The following is a 13,107-nucleotide window of genomic DNA, read 5'->3' on the forward strand; positions in this document are numbered from 1 at the left end:
ACTTGCTTGGATGGAGGGATAGAGAGATAGAAATAGAGAGAGAGAGATAGAAGGGAGGGGCGCAGAGCACAAATCCCTCTCCGATGCCCTTGCCTCTGTTAGGGCTAGCTCTACCCAGGGAGTCTCCCCATGACCCCGGGACTTGGGAAGAGGAGAACAAGCACAGAGGGAAGGATAAAAGGATGAAAGAGTGGATAGAAATGGAAGGATATTGACTGCGTGGCAGCCTGTTTCTGTCTGCTGTGGAGCCAAGCGTCGGATGAAGTTGGAGACCTGAGGTAACCCAACGTCAGCTAGCTGTCAGCCCATTGATGTCGCTGTCTGACACTCTCCAAACTTTTGGCATTCTGCAGTCAGTTAACTGCTGATTGATTGATTGATTGATTAATGTGTCTGTCTCTGTTTCTCACTCACCGGGCAGTTCCCCCTCTCTCTACTTGGTCATTTAGCATAGGATAAGGTGTGACAAAACTTCAGTGATCCCCGTGGTGAAATTCGGTTGCTGCAGCAGCAAACAGTAATAGGATACAGTAGAGAAACATAGAATGTAAAAAGGGAACATGAATATAGCAAATGGGGGATTATATAAGCATACACAAACAATAACTACAACATGTTAAAGTAATAAACCACAACATTTTCCTATCCGTTTTACTACTCTCAATCACAGATTACTATAACACAATAGTGATTCAACCTATAGCCAGTTCATGAAAGCTTTTACATTTACTGTCCTAAACACCTGGGCCCGGATCTACTAAAGGTTTGCGCCAGTGCAAATCGCATTGCGGGTGTTAAAACCTTGTTTTCTGATCTACTAAGCCAGGGCACAGGGCATTTGCGCCTAATTGCATATGCTTTGTGGGTGTTCCAAGGCTGAGGTGCAAAATAAAGGGAGGTATTCTATTTATGGAAATTGGCAGCGGATGTGATTTTTCAAGAGGTGGTGGCCGTTAACACCTACACACGGAATTTAAGAGCTAGGAAAAGCATGTCTTTTTTTGCGCATAGGATAGTTCTGCTGAAACTGTCTCTGGAACCGGCTCTAAGATCAAAGTGACACAGTCATCTACACAGCATAACATGCAGTCATTAGATCACAGGGTTTAAACGAGTATGCTGACTTGAAAATGTACAATGTAAGCCTCATTGGCAGCATGGCAGAATGCGCACTCAAAATTCTGACTATTACCAAAATATACAATAAGGAAATGTCGCAGGCTCTTCTCTGGATTTGCTGACACTTATTATGAACAATGTCTCTGCGACATTGCCTTGATGAAAACAATGCAGCTAAAACGCGTGCGTAATAACTGTCAGGACAGTGGAAAAGTGTGTGCGCGACTTCTCCAGCTATATGTAACCGTACCTTCAACAGGTCTCCATCCCTCCCACACTGGCACCTGTGTCTCAGTCAGGCTCTCCTGCTGCTCCTCCAAGGGAGTTAAGGCTCCTCTTTGGCTTTATTTGTGGTCAGCATTTTGGTTCACCTCCTTATATCATACCAGCACTTTTTACCTCCGCTAAATCGCACTTCTGGTGCCCAACTGCATTCACTTTATGTTGTTCCAGAGTGACTTTTTACGCGCAGTTAAAACATCTCTTCTCTGCAGCTCTTTGTGGTTTTCTCTGCCACCAAGACTTCCAGCTCCACTGGAGAAACATTTGCGCTCCTTTTGCCCATCATTACGTTGCCGCTAATGGGCTATTGTGCACATTGCTTGGCCCTTTATATTAGGGCAGTCGCAATTCAAATTAATTATCTGCGCCTCCGCTCAATTGCGTGCCCTACTTCAGTAAATACCTTGCGCTAGCGGTACCGATTGCACCCGCAATTGCTTTTGCGCTGGGTCGGGAATTGTGACATGTTAGTAGATCCGGGCCCTGGAGTCGGTAGCTCTTTCCCAGGAAAAACCTCTGGAGGAAGTGATGCATTTTACATTTGAACTGGGTACTTTGCTGAACAGACAAAGAAAAGAGCGCCGCCTACAGAAACTCAAACTTCATTAACAGAAAATCCAACGAAGAAGACATCACAGTACTGGACACACTGTTTGATTGTCTTGTGATCTCTGGGAAGAGCAGTGCAAAAACAGCTGCCTGACTATCTGTCTAGCTTTCCATCCTTCCATCTGTCTGTTTTTGCTCTCCTGCAGTGAGTTAACTATTGGTTGATTGAAGTCTTTATCTTTGCCTCTATCTCTGTCTAAACTTTTGGCATCCTGCGGTCAGTGTTTATCGAATGATTTCAGGGCGCAGGACTGTCTCCCTCTGTCAACATCTCCTCTATCACTCCCTGCATAGACTTAGTTCTCTCCCTCTAGCTTTCTCTGTCTGGCAAACACACACACACAAACACACACACACACACACATTTTCTTTCGTTTTAAATGCTGTCATGTTCTTCTCGTCTCACCATCTCTCATGTCTATTTCTGTTTGATAATCTCTCTCTTTTTCTTCCCCCCCCCCCGCTCTGTCTGTCTTCCATGATGGGTGGCCTTATTCAGGTGTTAAAGTTGTTTTACTTCATCCCCTGAGGTAGGGGACAGATGGGGGACAAATAAGCGGCGCTCATCCAAACAACAACAACAACAACAACAAACAAGGAAGTAATTATCCACTTATAAAAGGCCATATCCAAGCTAAATGCCCTGGGCAAATCAGAGCGTGGGGTATGACAGACGCCTTGATAATCGTCAAAAGGCACGGAGGGGCAGTGGGATGAAAAATAGATGAAACAACAGAGGATAAATGAGGATAGCAAACATGTGGTATGTAGCACTAGATGAAAAAACAAAAAAAAAAAAAAACGTCAATGTGAAATCGATTGAACACTGTCTGTGTCCTGCTGTAATCCTGATTCCTAATTGACCCCTGAAACAGAGAGTGTTTCCAGCAGATGAGAGTTGAAGGAAGGGTGGCAGGTGTGAAGGAAAAAAAAAAAGAGAGAGAGAGAGTTGGACAGAGAGAGAAAGAGTTGAGGAACAAGGAGGAGGAGAAGACACAAGGGACCAATAGCAATAAGGGTCTACGCTCTGTGTGGAGCAGACTATAAATATTGAAGCAAGCCTGAAGTCAGAACCTCAAATCGCAGAGGAGCACCCACACACACACACACACACACATATACACGCAAGGACAATGGAAACACACACAATAAAAGTTAGGCAGCACTTCAAAGGTAATAGACAAAGTAAAGTTTGAACATTGACTTAAGAGTCTGTTCTGTCATCTTTGTGTGTGTTTGTAACTTCATTTGTACTTGATTAAGTCAAAATGGACCAAAAGTTTCCCCCTCAACACAAGGTCAATGCAAGGATGTTTGTATTGTGGACTGACACTGACAGGTTGCCATCTTTATAGATCCGGTCCACTGGCCTGATGTCTGTCTGTGTCCTATAGAAAACTTTTGCCTTTTTTTAAACTGTAATTGACCACTCACATTGACGCCCTCACATGTGGAAAATCTTTCAAATCCCTAAGGCTCTGTTCCTTTTTTTTGTAGAAGTGCTGCCTCAACTGCATGTTGTGCTGATAATGAAAAGTAGGTTTGTTATCACAGTGACTGGCTGCCACTATCAGCACACTGTACCCGGCTACGACTCTCAAACATTTAGAAACTCCCACAACGCAGCCACTGTGCTCCCATCAGAGCAGCAACCACTACCAACTTTCCTACCGCTGCTTTCCACATTTCCATTTTTTGTTGCTGTAGTTGTTGTTGTCAGCTGCCTGCGTTTCGTCAAAACCCCCACTTCTCTTTTCCTTGTGATTAGTCGGTCACTGTCATGAATGCCTCTCTAAAAAGTTGAACATTTCTCTCTGCTCTGCTTAAAAAGACGCCAGGCACAGCACTTTTTCCAAAAAGCGGCCGCTCTCCGTCTGCCTCGCGGCCGCTCCCCGTCCGCTTTTAAGTAGAAAAGCAGTTTGAAAAAAAAAAACAAAAAAAAAAAACAGCAGAATAGTGTGAACACGGCTTACAGTGGCGATCACACCAGAGGCTTTGAAAACGCGAGGCGTAGCGTTCCTGGAGTGTTGTCTGGAAAGCAGGCTACAGAGCATTTTGTTTCTACGCTACCATAACATAACCCAGTTATAGCACAGTGTGTTGTGTATTCATGTCTCTTCAGCTTCAGTCACAAACACTATCCACTGCAAGGCTCCGGAGACATTTGCATCCATAAAAAACAATAGAAATCTTTACTGTATCCACTCTGGTTAATGTGATTGGTACCCAATGCTGGGGCTACACTACACGACTTAAAGCCTGATTATAGCCATGATTTGGCCTTAATGACTAATCGGACCAAGTCAGCACTAGTTTAGTGTTGACTCGGTCTGTCAAACAGATGATCTTGTAGAATGTTTGGGTTCAGGACTCTAATCTCACCACATTATTTCAAACATGTTTGATTTTGACTAAAATCTGGTAGTAAATCTGGAAGTCTTCACCTCCTCCTGTAGTGTGAGCTAGTTAACAATTCAAACTTTTGTAGAAGCACGAGACCTAGTGTTTTCATGAGATTGTGGGGTTACGTGGCATTAGGACTGGAGTACTGGGTGTTCCCCAAATCCAACTGGTCGTCAGGTGTGTGTTCCCCAAATCCAACTGGTCGTCAAGTGTGTGTTCCCAAAATCCAGCTGGTCCTCAAGTGTGTGTTCCCCAAATCCAACTGGTCGTCAAGTGTGTGTTCCCAAAATCCAGCTGGTCCTCAAGTGTGTGTTCCCCAAATCCAACTGGTCGTCAAGTGTGTGTTTTCCAAATCCGACTGGTCATCAAGTGCGTGTTCCTCATATCCAACTTGTCATCAAGTGTGTTCCCCAAATCCAAGAGGTCATCAAGTGTGTTCCCAAAATCCAACTGGTCATCCAGTGTGTTTTCCAAATCCAACTGGTCATCAAGTGTGTTCCCCAAATCCAAGAGGTCATCAAGTGTGTTCCCAAAATCCAACTGGTCATCCAGTGTATGTTCCCCAAATCCAACTGGTCTTCAAGTGTGTTCCCCAAATCCAACTGGTCTTCAAGTGTGTTCCGCAAATCCAACTGGTCATGTGTGTGTTCCCCAAATCTGACTGGTCATCAAGTGTGTGTTCCCCAAATCTAACTGGTCATCAAGTGTGTGTTCCCCAAATCTAACTGGTCATCAAGTGTGTGTTCCCCAAATCTGACTGGTCATCAAGTGTGTGTTCCCCAAATCTAACTGGTCATCAAGTGTGTGTTCCCCAAATCTGACTGGTCCTCAAGTGTGTGTTCCCCAAATCTGACTGGTCGTGAAGTGTGTCTTGCCTTAATCCAACTGGTCATCCAGTGTGTTCCCCAAATCCAACTGGTCATCAAGTGTATAATCCTAAAATCCTTCTGGTCTCAAGTGTGTGATCCCCAATTATAACTTGTCGTAAAGTGTGTGATCCTTTTCTCCAGTCTTTTCACAGTCTGTTAAATCGTGTAGTGTGGCCCGAGTATAAGAGCAAGCCAAACCACTTATAACACACAAGGCATAACAGTAAAATGTCAGAAATGCATACATCAGCAGAAGTTATATAGCCCAGCACTACAGTATGCAGGATGCAAAGTGACCCATCTTTCTGGATAGGAAGTTTCTGACCTGTACTCTGCAATGTAGACTTTGATAATTACAAGTGTATGCCATCTATCTCTCTCTCCATCTCTCTCTCTCTCTCTCTCTCAAACTGTAAGATAGATCATTAGCTTTAAATGGACTCGATCCGCTCATTACATGTTCCATTTACCTTCACTGCATAACGCTCCACTTTTCATAACGAGACCGAAAAAGAGAGAGAGAGGGAGGAAGGGACGGGGAGGAAGGGATGCACGTGCGGAAAGATCTAAAAAACGGAGCGTGCGGAAAAAGTGCGCGAGTGCGAAAGAGAGAATGGACAAGGTGAGGGCCAAGATATGACGAGAAAGAGAGAGAGACGGAACGATAGATAATAGAAAGTCTCCGATCAAAAGTGATTAAAATCTAGCATTAAAAAACAAACAAACGGAAAAAGAATAAATGAATTAAGAATAGAGGAGAGGACTTGTACTTTTTAATTGGTGTTGATGCCCTCCCCACTCGCAGCGTGAAATATCTATTCTTATTGAATGGACCTAAAAAAAAAATTTTTAAAAATCATCATTAAAATGAATCTGCTTCACTCCTTTGTTTCTTTCCCTGCCATTTAACAGCTAATGAGCGAAAACGGAGAAGAGGAAATATTTGAAGCATGTAATCGTCTTTTTTTTTGTCGGTGTTATTTTTTTTATTACTTTCATTAACCCTGCAATAGGTGATGCAATGGAGAGGTCGCTGGCGGGTGTGTGTGTGTGTGTGTGTGTGCGGATGTGTGGGTTTCACTTCATGCGTATTCTATCACTTCATGCATGCTCCATATGTGTTCATGTGTGTGTGTGTGACACTGTATGAATGCTGAGTGGGTTTCATGCATACTATATGTGCTATCACATGCAAATTTCATATTTTCATGTGTGTGTGTGTGAGTGAGTGAGAGAGAAAGAGAGAGAAATGTGTTTTATTGAATGTATTTTTTTTATTGTTGAACTGTTATGACTATTGATAGTCATTATATGATGGAGTGCTAACCCAGCACACACACACACTCTCTCTCACACACACACACACACACTCTGTACCTTCATGCTTTGGCAATTGTTTGTAAACTTTCATGCCAATAAAGCAAATTGAACGAGAGAGAGAGAGAGAGAGAGAGAGAGAGAGAGAGAGAGAGAGAGAGAGGTTTCACTTCATGCATGCTCTATGTATCACTATATGCTGCACTATATGTTTTGTGTGTTTTTTGTGTGTGTGTGTGTGTGACACATATGTGTGTGGGTATCACCTCATGCATGCTATACGTTTCACTCCATACAGGAGGTGTGTGTGTGTGTGTTTGAATGCATATTTCACTGCATGAATGCTGTGTGTGTGTGTGTGTGTGTGTGTTTCAGTGAATGTACTGTGTGTATTGTAATGCGTGTGTCAATGCATATATGTTGTGTGTGTATGTGAATGTATGTGTGGGTTTCACTTCATGCATGCTATGTGTCAGTACCTTCATGTTTTTGTGATTTTAAGTGTGTTTTTGAATGTGTTTCATTGCATGTGTGTATTTTGTGAGTATGCATGTGTGTGTGTAATATTTGCTTTCTATTCCCATATCTCCATGTTGTCAAGTGGTGACAGTGCTGTTTGTGATGACTGTGAGGACGATGACGAGGTCGAGTCGGGTCACATTGATTTATCGAGTTCTTTTTAACAACGTGAATTTGTCAAAAATGGCTTTACGGAGCAGCTAGCGACACAAAGCCAGGTAAAACCGATGGAAAAAACAACCGGCTCCCACATGTCAGGAGTTGCTCCGCTGGATCACATAACACCAGCCCAGGCAATCCGAGGCTTCCCACCCTCTTTCTCCACCTTAGGCCTTCGCCACAGGCTTCATCGCCTTGCTTATCGGCACTGACCCGTCCGCTGACCCAATGTTCTCGCTCTCTCCCTCCTCTTTCCGTCTTCCCGTCCTCGCTCCTACACCTCCCCCTCTGTCCCTTCTCTCTCGTCTCTTCACCTCGTCCAACCCCTCTCTTTCCACCTACTCATCACCCACCACCTCCTCCCTCTCTCCTCCCCTTTGGTCCACTAGCCATGCATGGGGGTCTTATTGCCTCTTCTACTTCTATACCCTCTATCCGCCCACCTCACACCTCCGTCTCCGGGACGTTTATATCTCTCTCAGTTCCTGATTCCCGTTTCTTTGCCATTTCGTCGGCCCGCTATTGGATCAATTCTGACCCTTCGCCGACCGAACTATATATATATATATATTTTCCCCGATATTCACACAGAAAAACATTCGAGGCGGGCGTGAATGCGCGCAAAGCCGGCGGAGAGGAGCCGAACGGAGCGCGAGCGAGAACGTACCGTTGCTCTGGGCGGCGCAAAAGCGAGGCGAAGGGGCCGCCCGGTCGAGTAGAAACTCAGCTTCAACTTGAGCGAGAAAATTCAGCCGACGCAGGCAAGCGGAAAAGAATATCAGCCCAAGCGGAACTCTGTCCAGGCGTCTGTAAATTTCTCCTCCCACCTAGTATTTGCAGCAGGAGAAATGTCCCTTGGGTATTTGGGAGAGATAGCACTGACCAGTGACTTCCGACCCAAAGAGTTTAGAGAAGCGAGATTCCCCCAAAGAAGACATTGGCGGTGCTGCTGGCAAGCCTGGTGCGAATTAAAATGCAGCAGGATAGAATAGAAAGTATTCTAGAATACTAGAAGTATTTCAAGTAATCTACAACGTAATCTATAACCAAAACCACGACTGATTTTCATGTCAATCGGCCTAAAATCGTACGCAACACGGAATTCCTTGCGTCCGTATGTCCAGTTCCTCGCATTTTCACATTGCGCATATTTTTTTTGTGTATTTTTCCATCCATTTTCTTTGTCTCAGCATGTGCTACTGCTGCCATTCTGCACACCCCGAATACATCAATATATTTTTCATAATTTTTTTTCCCCCATTATCTGCTGTGCCGCAACGATCCCATTCCGCTACCGTGCCGTTTCCCCAATCCTGTCCTCAAGTACTCCCTGTCCCTGCACGTTTTTTGTTCCGGACTTGATCCAATTAAGGGCTTAATGCTGATTGGTGGAGCGCTAGGGACAGATCTACCTGGACAGAGCTGTAGCACGGAAGTGTGTAGCTAGCCGTTAATTGGATCAGGTTGCGCAAGTAGTGGAGCTGGAACAAAAAACTTCAGGAGGGGTACTTGAGGACTGGACTGCGAAACACGACAGGAGTTTCTTCTAATCCAATCTCCGCCCCCCCCCCACGCCACCTTCCCTACCATCCCTTCCTTTCTAAACTCCCCCCCCCTCTACTTTCTACTTTTCTTTTTTTTGTCCTCTAGTCACAAGGTGTTTCTTTTCCTCTCCCGCTGTCCAGTCAATTATAGCTCTCCCTCCCTCCATTTCCCCCTGTAGACCTCAACCACAGGATCCCTTTCCTTGCCCCCCCATACCGTACTGTATCACTTCATCCCTTCTCACCCGCTCTCTGTCTCTCTCTCTCTCCCCTCTCTCTCCGTCTATGTCTCTCGCCCTCCCTGGCCTGTGGCCACTAGGTCGGTCTTTTTTAGCTAATCCTCTCTGACAATACCCAAATGAGGCTGACACATTAGCATTAAGGGCACTTCATAGGCCACTGGAAGACATCCAAAACACACACACACACATCTGCAGGGGGTTAGGAGTAGAGGATAGACACACACACACGCATACACACACACTAGAGAGCAGATGCACACAGTCATATGTAATAAGAGAGAGTGCACATGCACAAAGAAGAGAGCATCCATGCACATATACACCTATACACACACATGTATACTGTACATTTCCATACACAGCAGAGAGCATGCACTCACTCACATGCACACACACACACACACACACACACACTAGTCTGGACAGTTATTTGTTTGAAGTAGCAATAGGTTAGAATATGTACAGCTGGCCTGCTTCATCCATCACACATTGATTGTTTGGTGTCGATGGGGAGCCGCCCTCGGTCACAGTGTGACCCTGAAACATTACCCACCATCACACACACTCACACCCACACACACATATGCACTGATTTATGACCTCAAGTCTGCTATCATAATCAGGCAAACTTCCACTAGTATAAACACAAAATCAATTCTATTTTCAGAAAAGCAGCAATTTTTTTTTTTTGTTTTCTTTTGTTTTAAGACCCTACCCTCAGTTAACTTTCATCAGTTTGATACTACTTACTAAAATGTATACTACGCATTTCTGTCATAAAGATTTATGTCAGGCTAAAAAGGTGGTAAACTCCTCTAAGGACAAACTGACTTTAGGTGGGTTCACCCTCTGTTCCATCTCTGCACTTATGTACAAATCCATGAGTCAGTGGAAGACCCCCCTTGGTCAAAGTCTAACCCTTAAACAATCTACTTCCATATACATGCATAGAGTATACACCTCCATACACACACACACACACACAAATAATTCAAACGACTTACTTTAGGTCCTGGAAGGGTTCCGCCCTGACATGCGACGTCTCTACAGAATGACCGAACACCACGCCTTCATTCCCTGGAGAGAGAGAGAGGGAGAGAAAGGATGAAAAGAAGGGAGAGAAAAAAAAAAGAAGAAAACATTGAGACATTGTGAAAAGGCAGCGCAATATCACAGCATCATATCTTGGTTGCAGCCATCGCGGCCACTTAAAATGCATAACACAGCGCTCCGACGTGGTGCAGTGTTTAACCCCCCTGCGTCCGCCAGGCACCTCTGTTTTAGCCTGTAGCGCTGAACAGATGCTTGGGGGGCGGGGGGGGGGGGGGTGAGCACTGGTCGTGGCTCCTGCTGAGACTATAGCAGACCTGTTGGACGCTCGGCTCTATTTCGCTGAAAGTTTAAAGCCGCGCTGGGCAACTTCGTACACTGGTGCCCCGAATGACAGCAAGAGGCAACCGTTTGAAGAATTTGCCATCGATGCTCAGAACTCATGCAAATTGACGTCAGTAAACGGCACACACCTCGATCGTGCTTACCAACCCGGCCGGTCTGTGATGCTTTATACGGAAGATACCAAAAGGACGAGAGAGGAAAAGATCTAATGTTGGGGAGCTACTGTTTAGGGTAAGCCCATACCAGACACCACAGTTTCATCTGGGGACAATGGGGCGAATCTACGGCATCTCACTTCGCGACAATGGGACGCTCTTCTCTGTTGTGATTCCGGCTGAAATCTTTCCTAGTGCAGCTTTAAATGTTTGTAACCTTTAGCGCTCGCAACTCCAAAAAAACATGCCGAGCCCTCAGTGCTGTTAGGAACTCGCAACAGCAAAGCCTTCTCGCTGAAAACGGCAAGAAAAAGAAGCCGGAGCTGGACAGGGCGATGAGGATCAAGAGGTTACTTTTGGACACACAAGTCTTAGACCTGCCTCTGGAACCATGTGTACCTTCTGCAGGCTTTGGGCCAAATCTAACCACCTTCGTTTTTTTCTGTCTCTCCAAGCCAGTAACCCTCTCAGTAAAAAAAACAAAAAAAACATTCATATTACATTTACATTTTTGGTATTTGGTTGACACTCTTCTCCAGAGAAACTTGCAATGAGTACAACAGTAGAATAAGCTTAAATTCCTTGATGACCAAAATTACTCAGGGCCTTAATACCCTCACAATGTTCTTGTGACCATAGAAAGATAATGCAGGAATGACGTGCTATGAAAACAAATAGTGGAGTAGAGTAAGAACTAAGGACAGAGACAGAAGGGATTTATTTTAATTACAGTGAGTAGAAAGGGGATATCATTCACTAGACTGCCCATTCTTTGTTTAAAAATGCATTACAGTTTCCAGTGCAGTGATTTCAACGCAGTCAGGAAAAGTTTTATGTTGCTTTCTAACACAGTGAGCATCATTTTTTTATTATTATTATTATTATTATTTAGTTTTTCAGTTTTTGATACAAAGCCTGTAGGACTGAGTGAGAGTTCTAGGACTGAGTTCTTCTTCGGCACCCAGCAACTATGGAGGCACAGAGATTTTAGCTAGTTTGGCAAGTAGCTGGCTGGCTATTTTCTGACAGACTATGGGACACCTCATTAACTATGTATACTGTCAACCAATCACAGCATTCATTAAAACCTGGGTCAAGGTGACATCATTTACACCAGGAAGTAGATTGGAATTCAAAATCTGTTTGATTCTGTCGACAACCAGAGGGAGAGTTTTTCAAAGAGCGTTAGTCATTTTTCCACAATGCTGACAGTTATAGTAATTTGGGTAACTTTACATTAACAGGTCCTTTGTTAAATTATATCATGAAATTGAGAAATGCCATTCTCATTGCACTGGACCTTTAAGAATTTGTTTCATATTTCTGTTTCTCAGAGCAGTGCTAGGGCAGAATACATCACCAATTCATCATATGAGTGAGAATCACATCAAATCTCGATCCATCTCAACAACTTCTTCCATATCTGATTCCCTCCTTCTACATTAGGGATGTAATGGAAGGTTTCAGTTTTGTCTCAGAACTCAGTTTTGTCCTTTTTTTCCTTTTCCCGGAAATAGGACTTAGCCACCTTTGTAAGATGATACGAATCTTTGATATGAACTCAGTATACAATATGGTATTGTATGAAAGTATTGTTCAAGAAAATAATCCATAATGAATATTGTATTTTGTTCATGTTGGTGGTCGATTGCCTTGTGGTGATCACACGAGTGCATAGTCCTTCAGAACCTTTTGATTGAATTTAGTTTTTATTTATTCCCTTTTGGTCTATTTTTTATTTATGTAAATTATTATTAGCCTCCCTGACCGACACTCCAATAAAACTATAGCAGTCAGTCCGTACTGTTGATCGACAGTGGACGACGGGGTAAGTGTGGACGAAGGTCATGTTGTTTTCCCTGTGGGCAGACAAAGAGAGAATGCCTCTAGGGAGAGTTAGCCTCTAATGATCACATTCCTTTTATCTGTTCTTGTCTTTCATTTTCTGTCTATCATGCTCTCTCCGCCGTCTGCTCCTCTTTCACACACACATAGAAACACAAACCATAAAAAAACAGGTGAAAAATTCCGCCACTGGGGTGAGACAATGTCACAATATAACCGCAAAATTGAAGTTCAAAAGAAAAATTGACAGGACGAAATGGCAATTTAAAAATCAAAAGTTAAATCTAAACACTTAAAATTAAATTGTAATAATCTAAATAGTAAATTAAGTTCAATAGAAAAGTCTATCTAGAAATCTAAAATATATAGCATAGTGATTGCATTCTAATTTTGACACCTTTGGCCCTCCATACATGTGAGTTGAATGCATGTTTGTGTTTACATTCTTTCCCTAAATCACTGCTGTCTCCTTCTCCTCTCCTCCTTTCCCTCCCCCCTCCCTCTCTTCTCCCCCTCCTCCTCTTTCCTCCCTCCATCAAACAGTGTAAATGTCAGCATCCATCACCTCTACACCTCCACCCGCTCACCTCTCCATCCATCCCCTGCTCCCTCGTTCTTTCGGAGTGCCTCTAATGGACAGATCTCCCCA

General features: G+C 43.9%; 1 protein-coding gene across 1 annotated transcript in view; it reads right to left on the bottom strand.

Moving 5' to 3' along the window:
* The window catches only part of LOC139655803 (zeta-sarcoglycan-like), a 74,124-nt gene that overhangs the window by 46,089 nt on the left and 14,928 nt on the right, over nt 1-13,107 (bottom strand). The window contains exon 3 of the mRNA XM_071533169.1: nt 10,068-10,140. Within this exon, the coding sequence (XP_071389270.1) occupies nt 10,068-10,140 (73 nt within the window). The remainder of the gene's footprint in view (nt 1-10,067; nt 10,141-13,107) is intronic.

This window comes from Centroberyx affinis, unplaced genomic scaffold (genome assembly GCF_046629955.1).
Source record: "Centroberyx affinis isolate AG114_WGS23_722 - 3 ecotype Tasmania unplaced genomic scaffold, CSIRO-AGI_Caff_v1 ptg002332l_1, whole genome shotgun sequence".
Classification (NCBI taxonomy): Eukaryota; Metazoa; Chordata; class Actinopteri; order Beryciformes; family Berycidae; genus Centroberyx; species Centroberyx affinis.